General features: G+C 36.9%; 2 protein-coding genes across 7 annotated transcripts in view; one reads left to right on the forward strand and one right to left on the reverse strand.

The window, feature by feature from the left end:
- LOC120633314 (cytosolic carboxypeptidase 1-like) overlaps nucleotides 1–17,556 on the forward strand; it is a 107,169-nt gene that overhangs the window by 20,759 nt on the left and 68,854 nt on the right. For all 3 annotated transcript variants that reach the window (XM_039903506.1, XM_039903514.1, XM_039903523.1), the window contains 14 exons: nucleotides 1,224–1,391; nucleotides 1,741–1,872; nucleotides 2,981–3,112; nucleotides 3,812–3,955; nucleotides 4,207–4,404; nucleotides 4,487–4,748; nucleotides 4,828–5,072; nucleotides 5,163–5,358; nucleotides 5,446–5,568; nucleotides 5,652–5,778; nucleotides 5,873–6,080; nucleotides 6,669–6,838; nucleotides 8,248–8,385; nucleotides 8,917–9,095. In XM_039903506.1, the coding sequence (XP_039759440.1) occupies nucleotides 1,224–1,391; nucleotides 1,741–1,872; nucleotides 2,981–3,112; nucleotides 3,812–3,955; nucleotides 4,207–4,404; nucleotides 4,487–4,748; nucleotides 4,828–5,072; nucleotides 5,163–5,358; nucleotides 5,446–5,568; nucleotides 5,652–5,778; nucleotides 5,873–6,080; nucleotides 6,669–6,838; nucleotides 8,248–8,385; nucleotides 8,917–9,095 (2,422 nt within the window). The remainder of the gene's footprint in view (nucleotides 1–1,223; nucleotides 1,392–1,740; nucleotides 1,873–2,980; nucleotides 3,113–3,811; nucleotides 3,956–4,206; nucleotides 4,405–4,486; nucleotides 4,749–4,827; nucleotides 5,073–5,162; nucleotides 5,359–5,445; nucleotides 5,569–5,651; nucleotides 5,779–5,872; nucleotides 6,081–6,668; nucleotides 6,839–8,247; nucleotides 8,386–8,916; nucleotides 9,096–17,556) is intronic.
- LOC120633338 overlaps nucleotides 9,340–17,556 on the reverse strand; it is a 31,537-nt gene continuing 23,320 nt past the window's right edge. The window contains exons 2-6 of one of the 4 annotated variants that reach the window (XM_039903541.1): nucleotides 16,490–16,595; nucleotides 12,531–12,607; nucleotides 11,903–12,110; nucleotides 11,174–11,329; nucleotides 9,340–10,378 (exon numbers count right to left, since the gene is read on the reverse strand). In XM_039903541.1, the coding sequence (XP_039759475.1) occupies nucleotides 9,940–10,378; nucleotides 11,174–11,329; nucleotides 11,903–12,110; nucleotides 12,531–12,607; nucleotides 16,490–16,595 (986 nt within the window). In that variant the 3' untranslated portion in view covers nucleotides 9,340–9,939. Of the gene's footprint in view, nucleotides 10,379–11,163; nucleotides 11,342–11,902; nucleotides 12,111–12,530; nucleotides 12,608–16,489; nucleotides 16,596–17,556 lie in introns of all 4 variants that reach the window. The other 3 variants (XM_039903533.1, XM_039903558.1, XM_039903549.1) reach the window with 3 other exon arrangements.

The raw sequence follows: 17,556 nt of genomic DNA on the forward strand, positions 1-17,556 counted from the left end.
AACGTGTGAGGCTTTTGGTTTGCTGACTAATATTAATTCAGTTCCATAGCAAATTATAAAGCATAATACAGACAAAACAAGATGCCGCAGCGGCATTGCAGGATGTTTTATTAAACGCATGTCTACTGCAACGCTACTACTAGAAATTGCAATTTTACGAGTTAATGCAGGCAATTTCAGTTTAAAGAAATGTAATATTAATTTAATTGAAGTATTTAATTTTACATTTCTGTGAAATCGAAGGATGATCTTATTAATATGCGTAACTCGTGGTTTAATCGGCAGAGTCAAAGTTACAAAAGCAAAAATACATTATAAAGTCTATATTTTCTTACTTGTCTTAAAATGTACACATCATCATTTTGTTACTCTTAGTGTAAAGTTAAAAAAAAAACTCACCTCCGCTGTTTAGGTACGCATATTGCTATCGTTTATCGTAGGTTGGATAACGAATAATCAAAGTACTCCTCGCATTTCACTTTTATGAGTCTTATATGTAGGCAGAGCTATATAATAAGAGAGCTTAGTATGAAATAACGAAACTGTTGCGGCGACACGTCTGTCTGTCTTTAGCTTTAGATGTATGTTCTTTACTGCTTGCTTTTAACACATTTATTATGCCAACTAAGATAATGTTGATTGTAACCCACCGTAAGGCCTCGCCATTTCAGTAGGCCGTATCGCAATGCAACGCAAAAATCTGTTTGCCCTTTGTATTAACACCCACCAATTTAACGAACCTCAATCATAAGACATTGAAATAGTCATAATTATAACCTCGTTAGTATAACATTTAAAGAATTGTGTAACATAATATTTTGTCACCGTCACGCTTTCAAGCTTTATTATACACGTTATGATTCTAATTAATATGAATGATACAGGCTATTATATAGCTTATTTAAACATGTGAGAGCAGAAGATATATTTTTCGCAACGGGATTCGATTATCTGAATCAATGTCTAATCAAAAATAGTCCATAATTTCATGTCATATCATTTTTGTTATGATACTGCAATGTTTCTGTAATCATCGAAAATGAAACCGCATTTACAGCCGGTACAGACGCAGTAGGTACAATCGTTAAGTATAAGATTTTTTTTAAGAGCAACTCCGTTTGGTTTTTTGACATTTGACTATAAGACATCGATCCTTATATATGTTCGACGGTACTTTAATTGCACATGAAGACGACTCAAATTCCTTATCTAAAATATTACAGCAAACAACGTAGCAAGACAGCAATGTTCCCTGCACTTCATTTCGTTAAACGGCACGCAGGTTGTTCTTCGTACGCTGCTTAGCACACATAGCAAAAGAGACAGTAACGTTAGCACGGAGCTGATGTTGCAAGACCTGGTGTGGGTATTGGCAGCACTAGCACCCAGAGGTAACTATATAAAAAAAATCCTGTACAATTTTCACTCACGGCGGGAGTGAAACTTCTGGAAAGTAGCCCACGAGAGATTGCGCTCGTATATATATCAGAAGAATCGACGTACCTAAGCGTTTACATACGATCAACTGTACCTATTATGACCCATGCTGCAGCTGGTTAAAAGTTTACTTAATAAGTTAATGAAATTTTGATGCGACTATCTGTAGACCCGCGGGTACAGAATCTCAAAAGAGTAAAAAAAAATACAAATCGGTGCCTCGAATAACATTTGACCATTTAAAATAAATAAATATTATTTTATGCATACTATCACACCGTAAAAAAACTCTATTCTTTTCAGATCCAAAATTCGCAATGAAAGTAAGGATGTTAGGGTGTGTGAGGACAATGCATCTTATATTGAAAGGCCATTTCACTGACAACAAATTAATATTTCCACTGCTGGTTATACTAAAACAACTAGCGAAAAACAGTAAGTTTTTAGTATTTCAGATAGATGAGAGACGCTTCCTGTAAAGTACATAAGCGATATATTAAGTTGCGTCTAAATTTATCACCCACATCAGCTAGATATCTTACTGCTGCGGAGGTTTCCTCTCCATTAGGCGCAAGAGATATAAAGAGTTAACCAACATGTGGTGTATTGGCAAAAAAGTAATTGAGACTTGGGTGCGAATTAAAAATCTATATATATAAAAGAGAAAGTGTCCGTATAGGCTCCGATACGGCTTGTCCGATTTCAATGAAACTTTGAAGGCATCTCCGGATTGACCTGGCGAGTAATCCTGTAAAGTTTGGTAACGATCGGAGCACTCCTAATTTTGAACTGTCAAACTGTCAAATACAGCTTTTATTTACTATGATGATATTCTATTGTTGGGTGAACATGGGTGTAGATCACCTTCACCCTCTCGAGAAGAGAATAGAAGAGAATAGAAGAAAATGAATACGGAGAGAAATAAATGATTTAATATATTATGAGACTTAAATTAAAAATTTAATGATGTAAGTTTATTGTTTAAATAAAATAAAGCAAAATCTAGCCCGTCAAAGCGGGGTGGGTACGCTAGTAGTTTATATTTTTAACTATGAAAATTAAGCTTAATTTGCTACACTCTGCCAAGAGCAAGAGAATCTGTATGGTTTAATTTAAAATTACTTCAATCTCTATACACCACACCAAACAGATGTTCGGCAATGGTCCTTTTACTTACGTTTCGTTCCGACACCGGAACATCCTCAGAAGATGTTGACTTTACAATGAATAATTGTTAAGTGATTATATTTATATTATCTCTTTCTGGAGTTGAGAGTTTCCCATCTCCGGTTGGCTTTGATAAATAAATATACTACGACAATACACACATCGCAATCTAAAGTAAGAGTAGCTTTTGTTATGGGTACTAAGATCGCTGATGAATATCTCTTACGAATAATACACATAAATACTTGTAATATTGTCTGTATTACATATAACAGATAAACACCCAGACACTGTAAAACCATTCATATTTATCACACAATTTTTTTTTATTGATGAAGATATCTAGGTAGATTTCAATTATTTATTATTTTTACAGGTGTTACGACTTCTATTTTAATACGAGACGGAGCAATAGCTACATACGAAAGAGTTTTAGTGAGCCTAGGCTACATCCCCACTGCTCGACTCCGCCTGTGCCTTGACGCCATCGACTACTTTAGCAAAAACAGTTAAGCGCGATTACATAACTTAATTTTTATACTTAGTTGACACAGCCCACCTTTGCACGAATGGCATTTATTTATTTAAAAAAACTATGCGGTGGTAGCACTCTCTTCAGGAACAAAATCCTCTATTTCCGTCTATCGGAAAGAACTATTGTTCAAACTCCATGGTTTAAACAAATATGGCGGCCAGCACTTGATGATAAAGTCCGCTGTATGGAACCGAACGAATTGCATAACGCTGTTTCCTTACGTGACAATATTACCGCTTCACTCGTGCCGTTAGTCGCGTTAAGAAACTTTATTCCAAAACCACTTCTCTGAAACACTCTTTACGTTGGTAAAAGCTAAATGAAACAGTGGAATGTATACAGTCTAGCTGAATTAAATACTTTGATGGTACTTTATTAGTAAAATCCTAATCTAATATATTAGAAGAAAATAAATATACATTTCATATCTTAATATTACTGATTATTTAAATATAATGAATTGTTCAGGTTGGTTAGCGTTAGGAAAAGCACTATTGAACTATAACCTTAAATCACAATGCCGATTACATTATATTATACAGTGAATCTATCGCAACAAAATCAAACACTAAACGCACCAACAGCCGAACCTATATGCGGTTGATTACTATGTTTGCACGTTTAATGCAACATGTGTATGTCAGTTCAGTCACTCGTCGGTAACTCATACAGAGGTATGCTGCATGCAGATCGTGAAGACAGGCCTTTGTAGCGTGCTGATAAGGGTGTTCGACCGATGGGATCGCTACGAAGGACGCATGAGATTAAAGATTTGCGCACACATCCTTCAGACTATGCAACATCTCTGCAATATAAGTACGTATTGTACCTACACGTACACGCTTCATTTTTAAATAATTATAAAAGTAGACTTTATTCTATGAAAAAACAATTTTTATGTTATTAGAATAAAAACAATCTCCTGTGTCTGCCATATTTTGTGTAATACAAAAGTATAGTTTATGGTATTGAATTATGCTGTATAAAATACTTCAAATGGTTATGTCGTAAAATACAACTATAGAAACATAAAAATAAATGATTTTTAAAAATAGTCTCATTTCTAGAAGCGGGACGCCGGGCTCTGTGCATAAAAAAACACGTACAAATACTTCATAGGTTTTGCGCTCAGTGTCCAGATGAAATTGAGTTCGATGGGCTGTTAGCACGAGTGTGCTCTGTTATCACTTTATGTTTGAAGCACCAAGCTTTACCAGTACCTTCTACTAGTCCAGCCTCATTCAATCTCAACCCTATCTTGAAAGGTATTTTTAGTGCTTATTAAAGTTGCTATAATGTTTAATGTTAAATTGAAATTAGTATTTCTATATTTTATTTCATTAATAGGAACAAATACAATGTGGCCATGCCACGAAGATGATGAAGATGGGGCCAATTCAGATTCAAAGACAATTAATTCAGATTTAGAAGATGATGGTCCAGATAGTGATATTGAGGGCATCGATGAGTATCCTGATATTGAGTTTGATAATGAAACCGAAATAAAAACTGAAGATATTGAAAAATCTCAAATCGCCAAAAGTGGAGAAAGTTTACAAAGTGCAGTATGGTTCAACCCCAATGAGAGAGAAATAGAAGACTTAAAAAAGTAGGTTTTGCGTGTATTGTACAACGTAATGACGTTAATAAAAATTAATTGACTGTTTACTTATTAATATTTATTACAGATATTATATTTATTTTAAAGAATTTGGATCCTATAATAAACAAATAAGACTGGTTAAAAGTCGATCCAACTCTCGTGGTTCCATTTTAGATGATATATTTAACCCACAAACTAGTGGAAATCGCTATCAACAATCCTCTTCGAACCTTTCTCTTGCTGGAGGTATAGGAATTACGGATTATGACGCCGTTCTAGGGTTATCGCATTCATTTTCTCAAGGATATCACAAAATACATGAAAGTACATGTAAGTATTTTAGAGTTACTCTCATTGATTTAAAAGTTTCAATACTATGTTATAAGAATGTTCAGACTCATTAAATTAATATATTTACAGCTACCACATCTTGTTCTTCACTGAAAATACATAAAGACATTTCAAAAGTCGGTAATTTTGCATCCGTTTACTCTACAATATCTTCGAGAGTCAGAAGTATAATACCGTTTGTCAAAGTTGCTTATCCGGATATGACAGGAGGGCAGGGTTTTAATCAACCTGAGCCCTTAAACAAAATGGAGCGAATTGCTTGCAGGTAGGGTAAAAAATAAAATATATTTTAATTTAATGTATATACAATATCAAAATATGATAGTGTAACAGGAATTCTTTTAAAATATAGGAACAAATTGCTATCGTGCGTGGAAAGAGCAATAAATCCTGAATCCTACATGAACGAAGTTGTTTATGATTTAGATTCACTCTGCGCTTCCAGTACAACCACAGAGTCTACAGCACAAAAAAGGTTCGTTACCAATAAAACCACTTCATCACGCTATACTGATGATCAATGGTGAACTTGAATGAAAATAATTGGTTGTCTTCCAGTTTGAGCACTGACAATTTGTGCCTTAATAACACCGATGAGCAAGAAATTACAAAAATGAATACATTTGCGTCAAGACTAAGTTTTGAATCAAGATTTGAATCTGGAAATCTTAGAAAAGTTATTCAGGTGAGTTAAAATACAAAATGAAATTAATTTTAATTCATAAATAATATCTTCGTTTTGGGATTAACATTTTCAGTTATTTTTCTTATATTGACAGGTAGGTTTAAGAGAATATGAGCTGATTTTAATGCCAGATGTGAATTCTCCAAAACGACATCAATGGTTCTATTTTGAAGTGCGAAACATGCAGCAGGGCCGCCCGTACGTCTTCAATATCGTGAATTGTGAGAAATCAGATAGCCAGTTCAATTTTGGAATGAAGCCTGTAATGTATTCTGTGAAGGAAGCTGTTCTTGGAAAACCAGGTAACATTATTTAAGATTCTTTTGTTATTTTTGAGCATGTTGTAACTTACAATGCATATGTTAAATGTAAGTCTTATTTATTTATACTTTCAACCTCTTGTGTATTGTGTGTTATGGCTGGTAGCTTTATGCCCAATAGGTCGGTCTGGAGATCGTTTTTCGGTTTGTTTAGATTTAAAAAATACCCATAATACCTACTAAAATATCTATTGCCGTTCGTAGTCTCGCAAAACTCAAAAGTGGTTTCACAGATTACATTTTTATTTTGTTTATTTTGCTTCAACACTGGAGTAGTTTAGAACCTGAGAAACCCTAAATTGGCAATTTTGTATCGGAATAGTCAATTCAAATTGCTCATGGTCACTTTGAATAACCATAATCGCTTATAGTTAGTTATCCAGTTACTTCTATAATCAAAATTGACTATTGACTGAAGTATTGTCTGGAGCTACGTACCTCACTATTTAACTCTCTACCAATAATGACTAAAGTACTAGTAGAATTGGTCTAAATATTTATTTACCTTAAATTATGTAAAAAATATTTGTAATAATGTATTTTTTATCAGAATTCTCCTCTAATTTTCAGGCTGGGTGAGAGTAGGTTCAGACATCTGCTACTACCGCAACAGTTACCATTACGCCAACCTGAAGAGCAACAAATGTTACTTGACTGTCACCTTCAATATCGAATTCCCTCACACCAACGATGTCTGCTACCTCGCCTATCATTTTCCATTTACATATTCCATGATGATGGTCAGTATTGACATTTACTTTTTTATTGTAGTAAATTTCGTTTTTGGTACAAATTTGAGCTGTTTATTTTGGGTACCTATCCATATCCATAACATAACTGTAATACAGCATTCACAAAATTCAAAAAAAAATCAAAATTCATTTATTTCAAGTAGGCCTAATATAAGCACTTTTGAAACGTCAAGTCTGTCTGTTTGTAGTGATTCTACCACCGGTTCGGAAGGCAGATTCTACCAAGAAGAAGCCGGCAAGAAACTCAGCAGTTGCTCTTTTCCAACGTCAACAATTTACATTTTGCATTTTAACATTCATTTTTCTATCTTGTGAGAGCTGAAAGCGGAGCCGGAAGCTTCCAAGCAACCTTGTCATTAAAAAATTCATCAATTGCATAGTAACCTCGCTGTAATAAGTGTGTTTTAACAAATTCTTTAAACTTGTGCATTGGCAGGTCCAAAATCACCTTAGGAATCATATTATCACATCCCGTACTTATCCATATTCTTAATACTGTAAATAAGCGTGTCTGTTCCTTTATTAGTTTGTTTGTTACCTGTATTCAGCTCAACCACTGCACCGATTGTTAGCAGCCAATCCGATCTTGACGATTTTATGAATAAAAAAATATTTTGTATCCCGGGGAAATTTATCAATCCCGCGAAATATATGGTTCTCAAAGAATTATATTTTAAATGTGGAGGAAACACAGACCAAGCCGTGGACTTCAACTCGATTCAAATTATAGCATTGGAATATGAACGAATAAAGTTCATATTGTGGCACAAAGCACACATTTTCAATATTTTTGTGTTAGTACACGGCGAGGAAACCACGCACGTAACATACATCACTCTCTGTAAACCTCCCTGGCGTGCTCTCAATGGTGAGCGCTATGGCATTATAATTGGGAAGTTCCAAACCTCGGTGGTATTGTAATTTCTGAATTTTCTCCGGTCTGGTATTATTGGCTTTGTCCTTGACTATTTGACCCCCTTCCGACAAAGACCCCTGCCATCCCGTTAGCCCATTAGCTCGTAACCATCTTAGACAACCACTGCATCATCCATCTAACTAGTGGTGAAATAAAAAGGCTTTTCTGGAATATAAAGTATATGGAATATAATATATATCTATCTATAAGGGGCAAGCTATACCTACATAAAAAGAAACATACATAGGTTCACTTAAGAATTTATATTATTGTTGAATAATGTCGTGACTTTTACAAAGAGGTCATTCACAGACAGGTTTGAACTGAACATCAATGAGATTTGAAGGAAATTTCGTGTTTACAATGCATTCATCATCACCATCATCAACCCTTTACTTGCCCCCTACGGGGTTCCTCATAGAATAAGACGGGTTTAGTATAGGATATTGATATGTATTTTAAAATTCTTTTAATTCCATAGACTAGAATATGGCAATGGAGCACGCAGATGCCACCAAACGCCTACCTCCGTGCAGAGCCTCTTTGCTATTCGCTAAACAACAATGAAGTTCCTTTGCTTACGATATCGGCGGAAGATGCACCGTCCAATCCTATAGTGGTATGTATTTTTTTATATATGGAAAGCTCGAACCTATGCCTAATCCTTCGCTGGAGCTAATGTGTGCTCTGGCTCACAATGCTTTAAAGCTCTCGGTCTCATTTCTCTCTCATAGGAGAGTGAACTTTAGGTCCAGGCCATCAACGCTGCTCCGGTGAGAGATGGCAAGGTGAACTTAAGACCGAACGTACTTTTTAAGTCATGATGGTGAACAATACTAATTTCGGGAAAAACACCCATAAGTGGGGAAATTAGGGAACTTAAACTAAAATGCATTTAGTTTTTCAGGAATGCACTTGCATAAGTTAAGGAAAAAAGAACTCTTTTGAAACCTACTAGCATTATTTCTAAGAAAACAAATTTTGATAATTATCACTACCACCTCACTACAACGGAAAAAATTATACTTACACATCAAAAGTGCCTTTTATATAATAAAATGAGTTGTGACTTTGAATTAATGCTGACTTTGAAAAACTGCCAAAAAAAGTAACCTAAGGAACGGGCATAAAGTGCGTGTTTATATTTTAGGACAGAGAAATAATATTCCTGACGGCGCGGGTGCATCCTGGGGAGAGCAATGCGTCGTGGGTGATGGACGGCACCCTCGACTACCTGATGGCAAACACGCAGGCTGCCGCGGCGCTGAGGGCTAAATACGTGTTCAAGATCGTACCCATGCTCAACGTAGAGGGAGTCATCAATGGCTGGTAAGTCGAGTTAGTTTTTAAGTTATTGTCGATTAATATATAATAGCGAGCAGATTTTGTGTTCGCCTCGAACTCTTATATACGTTAATGAACGCCATCTATCGACTCTTCTAAGTAAATATTCACGAAGAAGAGTTTTACTACAATTGAACAAAACGCTTTAAATATAAAGTAAAATGTGCAGCGAATCAATATTATAAAAGGTCGTTGATCTAAATTATTACTAGAAATAAAACGATGAATGTTAATTTTATATTACGTTTATTAACTCACTACATCACTATTCTTTAAATTCTTGAGTTCCAACTTATAATACTTAACTAGGTACGTCACATAATATAAACACTATCTTAACTACTACACCGAATGATATGTCCAGACAATCGAAATCAGAAAATTTTCTTACATAAAATTAATATATTTTTAAGGTTAATAAATGTTTACATCGGAGATCGGACAAACCTTCTCAAGTTGGAGTCTATGAAATTTAGGTACCTATATTTCGTAGAATATTCGTTATTATGATTGATTAGAAAGCGGAGGCAAGTCGTACAGAGCGAGTCGCCAGCACCTTCAACACTACAGATTACTGTCCCAAAGAACCCTTAGATCCCACCACTCGTCATCGAGCATATTAATAATTAAAAGTACTACAATACATAAATCTCATTTACATTTATAATAATAAATGACGAAGCGATATCACCCTCATTAGCAAGCACTTAAGTCTTAATATTGCTTTACATACAAAACGCTTTGAAATATTGAATAATACTTTTGGTAGTACGTAAACCTAAGTCACGTCTTATAATAATTATTATTACCGTGACCGTCGAGTCGGACGCTAGTATGCAGGGGGAGCCAGCATGCCGCTGGCGTGGACGGAATGCTCAGTGGCATCCGGCTCGGCGGTCGAGGGCACATCTTCGACAGCATGGGCGTCGCGAGCTTCGTTCGTGAGGTACGCCGCTGGGTCGTCGCCCACCATACCCTCGTCGGCCTCATAAGGACCCTGCGTCGGCTCCTCCTTTGGTCCCTGTTCGGGTTCCTTGGAATGTGCATCAGCCGATCGCGAATAGTGCGAGTCGATTTGAGGAGGGGACTTAAGCAAAGCGCCGGCTTTGAGGTGAGGTGATTGGAGGCCGTCGAGGGACGATGGTCGTAGCTTGCCGATGAGGTCGTTCAGGGTGAAATGTGTCGGGAGATGCTCAGAGCGCGGCGGCGGCGGCGACGACGATGTGAGCGGATGCGCCGTCGTTGTGGTCGTCATCGACAGTGGCTTCCTGCCGATCACACAAATACCGACCCTCGCGTTAGGGAGTCGTTCAAACATTTCTATTTGTATCACAAATAGTCGCTTCAGACTTGCAAGAACTTTCTGTATCATATTTGGCATACATATCTACAGGAAGGCAAAGCCACAAATTTCACTTGCCGACCCTCATAAGATTTGAATTGATTGTGTCGATATAATAATGACATATTCTTTTGTCTAATGGCTGGAATTTTTTGTAAAACACACTAAGGAAGCCCATGAGTATATCGTTTTGAACGTAAATTTCTTGTATTTTTCTAGAACATTGTTTTTAAGTCAAAGCCTCAAGCGACCACAAGGATATAAATTAAGTTAGATACATTTACAACAGAAATAAAAACATCGCAAGAGATACCAAGCAAAGCCCCCTTCACCCACCCACCAAATAATGTTGTTAATTTTAAACATTTACATTGTTAAACACGAAAATTACTATGGAAGAATGTCATTAAAGAATGCTTTACCAATAAATCTGGGTGTAGGGCTCTTGTTTGGTGGTTGGGTTGGCACAGAGACCTTATCCCGCGGGCCAGCGCGCCAGAAACAACATCTGAGATTATTGTGATGTAAAAAACACGAACTACTTAACAAAAATCTAACAACTACACACCCACCATACCGTGTTAAACAAAATGTCGTCATATGGACATGTTTAAAGGAGTTGAAAACGTTAAGGTGCACAATTTTGACCAGTAAATTAGAGAACGCGCGGCTAGTCGGGGAGTAGGCCTCCGGAGACGGCTGGCATCTCACCTGGCATTACCCCTGCGCCGAGGAGACGGGGATGGACCCGTAGTTGTAGTAGTAGCAGCGGGTCTGCTCGCAGATGAAGTCCTTGATCTCGCCGCAGTGCTGTGGTTCCCAATGGAAGGATGGCGCCTTGAGTGACACGCAGCCGTTGGTCATCACATGCTCAGTTCTGGAAAACAGACTACTTCTTATGTCTTTTACTTCTATTTGAGTCTTGCAAGTCATTTATCTCATGGTGACTGAAAATACTATAAATCAGATTTATTAGAAATTTATTTATTAATTTACAAGACTTCTTTCCATCTTTATTTTTTTTTGATGAAGCTACAACGCATCTGATGAAATCGGTTTTTATTTAACTAATCTATGGTTGGGAAGGCTCAGAGTCACTCAGCCAGCGATCTCTATCTCTACGTGATCAAATCAGAAATGAGGAGAGACGTAAAATATATAGAGTTACCGACATAGCTCAACGAGTCGCAAAGCTGAAGCGGGAATGAACGGAGCAAATCGCTCGGAGAACCGATGGACATTGGGGTTCCAAGATGTTGGAATGGCAACCCCGCATCGGTGAACGCAGCGTTGGTCGACCCCCAACCAGGTGGACAGAGAACATCAAACGAGTCGCGGGGAGACGCTGGATACAAGCGGCCCAGAATCGTGGAGTTTGGAAGCTTCTCAAAAATGTATATCTCTCTGATTTTAATAATGACCACTCAGGATAATATAAAATTAAACGTACCCATGCCTCGCGGTGCGTTGGGGTGCTGTGCTGCCCTGAGGAACATCCAGGGGGTCCATGCTGTCATCGGCGTGCTGGCTTGGTGCATCAAGGGTCATGCGCCGCATGTAGTTGAAGGTCGCGTTGAAAGGAAGCCCTGTACTCATCCACAGGTACATGTCCGTACCGAGATTGTTGCCCGACGTCCAAAAGTCATATTTATTGTAGCCTTTGATAGGAACATGTAATAAATTATTAATAAATATTCAATGTAAAATGATCGTAATTATTCTTCTAAGGGGTTTGACCAGGGTTCTTTGCTAAGTTTAAAGCCGATATCGTTATCCAGCGTCCGCGGTGGCTTTTAATTACGATTCTCAAATGCTACCAATCATATTACACACACGTTTGACCAAGAGCCGTCGAGATTGCCTTCGCTTGGATTAAATTTTCTAGCGAGTTCTATGGGAGAACATCTGCCTAATTCTTTTTTCAAGCAAAGAGAAAATTTAAGTCTCAAATACGTTTCATTTCACCTTGAGTATGATTTTGAAAAAAACAAACTTTTAGATTATGGTGTAATAACAGATAGCTAACTATTTTATTGAAAACGTACATCAAAAGCGTGATGATGTAAAATTTATCTTACCTGCATTTGTTAGATATGTTGTTATTGAGTCAGCCTTTTCCTTTGTCTCAAATGATGCCAACTGCAGTCCTAATGATCTGGAATGAAATATGATAGAACATATTAATAATGGATAAGAGATCAAAGATACATACATTGCTTGGTTCAAACATTCCAATTTTAATTAGAAACTATAAAATTAAAATTGGAAAAATAAATAGAATTAAAATTTTACTAAAGCTAATAGCTCCACACGACTAGACCCTGATTGGACTTCATATTTAATTTAATGATAAGTTACTCGATACAGCGACGTGGTATTTACAAACTTGAAATGCCGGATCAATAAATACGATTTGAGCTAACCACCACGGGTAATAGTAACATATAAGGTCTATAGAGCTACATCGCGAAGCCAGTTTATCGAGCTGCAATTTATCCGCTAAACACTCGCTTTGGCCTTGCCACGACCAGTCCACATTCCACGCGCACTCCAGGACTCTTAAGAGATTAAAAACCTCCGCGAAGTCCCGTATCTACCGATGCACTCCCATATTTAGTTACAACATTTTTATAACGATCACGTTTTCAAGATTTGAAATCCTGATTGTGACTTCCTTCATTTATAAAACTGTTTCTTTTGTCTCGCAAAGATATATTTATTTTGAGTCTCGGAGCAACAATTAACGAAGTTGGCAGACGACTTAGTATATAAGCGTTTTAATTACAACTAATTACTGTCTCGCAATAACAGAATATTTTTCATAACCTACCGTGTGGTGGCGGCAAATCAAAACACAGTTATTACCACCCATCCTTCTCCAGCGGGTGTCGTAAGAAGCGATTAAGGGGATATAGCGGAAACCGTTATCAGCAGCGTCCTCTGTGCTACAACTATCATCTCGAGCGATCACCAATCCGCCTGCCCAGCGTGGTGATTATGGGCAAACCCTCGCATTGCGAGAGGCATTTGGTCCAGCAGTGATCTGTTATAGGCTGTTGATGTTGAATATAACGACTACTATGACGCAGCAGTGAGCATTGTAGCCTTTGAAGGGTTCCATTTCTGATTTGATAAGTTCGGGGGTTTACGAATTCTAAACGAGCTTAGGTCCAGTTCAGCCCGCTTAGAAGCTCCGATAACAATAAATTGCTTGATTTAACACCATCCCCATTCTAAGTTAACGTGTTTGCTTCACAGACTGAACCGTCATTTACCAACGCCAGTAACTTGTCGCCGAAACAATAAATGTTACACGACCTCCCAAATTTAGCAACTTAAAAATTCGAGGCATAGTCCAATGAATTTTATTAGCAGTAGCAATCATTTTAATATGAAATTCAGCGCACTTTTTCCACTAATTATATACTGCTTTCATTGCAATGAGTAAAATTTGGACTCCTCAATTCCTGGCACGTAAAAAGTGCTTGCGCCGAATTAAAAACTCATAAATTGTACTCAGGGTGAATTAATTATACCGCATGCGAAGCAATTGTTTTTCCCATTGAGGTATCTTTGACACATCGACATATTTTAGCACCATAAGAGTATCGTAGATTTTTTATCAAAGCCTCATCAACATTCAATTGTGTACCAGCTATTTTAAAACTATTGCTAGAAAAAAGTCTGAAGAGCATAATTCAATGGACAGATTGATTTACATTTTGAGGGTCATCATAAGTTATAAAACTTTCTCAATGAATAATATTATATTAGTAACATAACCGATTAGAAAACTACTCGCAAAAGTACGAAATATATTTGTGGAGCCCTGTAGAAAACTAATCGCAAAAGTACCAAATATATTTGTGTAACTGTTTTGGAATTTCAACGAAACTAAACCAAATTAAGGCTCATACTGAAACATAATAAACACTGCAGAGGATTAAGTCGTATCAATTTAACAACATCGTAAAATTTGTGGTTAAACAGAAATGTAGCGACTGAGCGCGAATAACCCTTATGTTCTTACAGTTAGTGAACTTTTATCACAGCAATATTAAATGAGACGCAGCGACATACAGTTTCCATTAGCCACGGTATGGAGTCTCTCACGACGCATGACACTTCGTCACGCCACCTGTTACTTCGTTGCGGTTATACCCATTACCCAATTCACCTTATTTTTTTAGTATAACTCTCCCTATATATCGTGCCCTTAATCGATTATGCCGTCCACACTCATACTTTACCCGTCACCGGGTGACTGTCAACGTCATCATCATCATGTCACTCACACGTCCTCCGTGTGGCGTTAGTAGAAACAAATTATTATTTGGTAACAAAAACTCCACTTAACCACGTAACCTATTTCAAATTAGCAGGTTAAGCCATAAATATCAAATGAGATCTTGATGAGCCTCTTATTGATAATAAACTTATAATAGTAGTCTTTACGTGTGCTGTTATAGTGATTACATTTTAGTACTTCAACAAAGCTAGTACCAAAACAAGAGGCATCATCGTTAAGGTAAATCGTCATGCAGTCGACATTGATCGTGAGTTCCAAACTTAGAAAATCCAGCTAGAAAACGAAAAAGAAGACCTAAAGAGGATGGCTGTATACACAAACATGAGTAATAAAAAATTGCAACAAATGGAAATAAAACTCTCCTAGAACTGAGGTCTGTACTATGGATCTACGTCGCCCTGTAAATAATTATGGAATTAACAATATCATAATTATTTACAAGGCACTGGTCTCCTCTTCTTAGCAGTAAAAGGATTAGGCCGTAGTCCACCACGCTGGCCAATTGCGGATTGGTACACTTCACACGCCTTTGAGAAATTACAATATTGGTACTCGTAGGTATTTTATGAATTTTTTAATCCGTAACACTGGTTAAAGAATGCCTACCTAAGTCACCGTAAATGTATTATAAACTGTAAATATATAGGTCGTGACGAAGTCGCAATAGGAGGACATCGTGACCGAGCATCGAGGCGACTGACCCTTTAGTCGTTTAAGCGTGCACGCTGCAGAATCGGAACCGCAACATGCCTTGATTCTACTTCTTTCTATTCCTAATAGGCTACTTGTACTAGAAAATAAAAGGCCGTATATGAATATTTCAATTTATATACTTAAAAGGGAACCTGCTGATTTAGGAATCAGGATATTCACACCTCACCGCCAATTCGAAAATAACAATTGTTTTAAACATAATTTGGACAGCAGTCTCTTGTAACGGAAAGTTGTCAAACAAAAGGATGAAACAGTTTTGAGACATTCTTGATTTTTTAATAAAATGAAAAAGGATTAGGAAAATGGAAAATCAATTATCGTTTAAAACCATTTAATCGTTTTTTTTTTTTGTATTTGCCTCCATAGAAATTCTTTCACTCCACTGTATTGAGATAATGGTAATAACAAAATTCGTATTTATTATACTCACAACATATTCAAAACATTCAAAAATGTAGAGTTTCAATACATAAATTGCGGAATTCATATAATGTTTTATAATTTGAATGCTGATGCTAAGAAATAGAATGCATTTGAAAAGTAAAACCATTCTATAAAGTGCATTAAAGGAGGTTAGTTACTGAGGCTTTTTATTAAGCTTCAGTAACGCGGGAACCGTGGGAGCTGCCCCACAATAAAACCTCAAGCCCTTTGTGCGTATTAAAACAGCGGGTACGGCTTGCGGAAGTAGCCACCGAGGTGCCGATATTGTTCTCGAGGTTTCCCAGTACCACTAACGGTAATGCAAATGTCCCTGGTACTTCCTGGTCGGTCGTGGGCCCTCGAAGCGCGCCTAGCAACGCTTGTTAACGCCCGACCGAGCGCTGTTATGGCAGGACAAGAGTACAGATAAGCCGGATAAGCATTCCTAGTCACGATGTAACTATTATATCCAGCGAATGCGCCGAGAGAAATATGATACGACTCGCAACTGAAGTATGGGGTGTGTCATTGTTAAGTACCTCGATGGGTGATTCGATACGCTGTAATGCTAGGCGTTGAGAAATGTCTTACCTGCAATACTGATAAGCGAGGAAATAGTTGAGCTCTGGACTGTAGGGGTTCATTCTCGATATAAAGTACTGCACTCCGTCTAATTGGATGGTCGTTATCCTTTGGGCTGTAACAATAAAAACAAAGTGTTTTATTTTAATTTTTTTAAACAATTGCATAATCCTTAAGTCTCCAAATCATGCCGCGTGAACGTGAAAGAAATATCAATTAATTAACTTTATACATAATTCTTCTATAAAAACTCCTTCAAAAATACCACAGATTTTTACATACTGTTATTATTGCCAAGCTCGATTCATTTGTCTCAATGGTATTTCCTTTCATTGCGTATGTATTTGAATAAAAACTTTTACGCACGGCACGCTAACTTAATGTTTCAGTCAATCGTTAAATCCACGTTGAAACATTTCAAAATTAGCTCAGCGTGGGGTAGATCCCTTGAAACTGCTAAACTTATAGCCCTTCCATATTGTTTTAAAAATAATAAATTGTCCTGAAATTCAGACGGTGCATGTAGATGTCAGGAAGTATTTTAGTATTCATAGCTTTACTAGCATGCTATAGAAGCCCCCGTAATATTCTAATGGCTAGGTACATAATGTTCGATTCCCATAAATCCTTACTAACACAACCATCGTGAATGTTATTCAAATATTATCATAACACGTTGTTTCGATTTCCGGTACTAGGACGGCGTTTAGAAATGTACATGACTAGGATTTTTGTTTAAAAAATGCGTAAGCAACTTACTTTGCAAGATGTTCTTACTGCAATAAAATATTGAAAAAACCTTTGAAAAATGAATATTCAAAAGAAAACAAACTTTAGGTACTATATCGGTACTTCTGGCACAGTTTTCATAGCTTTAAAAAACGTTTTTCGATATACAGTGCCTCCTTAAATATTATCGGCATTCCGTAAGTTCCTCCTAATAATTTAAAATTTTATATTCATAATCATATTATCATTCTAATGGAAACAATTCAAATGGAAAATAAAATTATGATGCTTATCTGCAGGAAAAATTAGAAAAAGGATACTAATTTTAAAGTCATCTGTAGATTCCG

The sequence above is a fragment of the Pararge aegeria genome, chromosome 2, assembly GCF_905163445.1.
Source record: "Pararge aegeria chromosome 2, ilParAegt1.1, whole genome shotgun sequence".
Classification (NCBI taxonomy): domain Eukaryota; kingdom Metazoa; phylum Arthropoda; class Insecta; order Lepidoptera; family Nymphalidae; genus Pararge; species Pararge aegeria.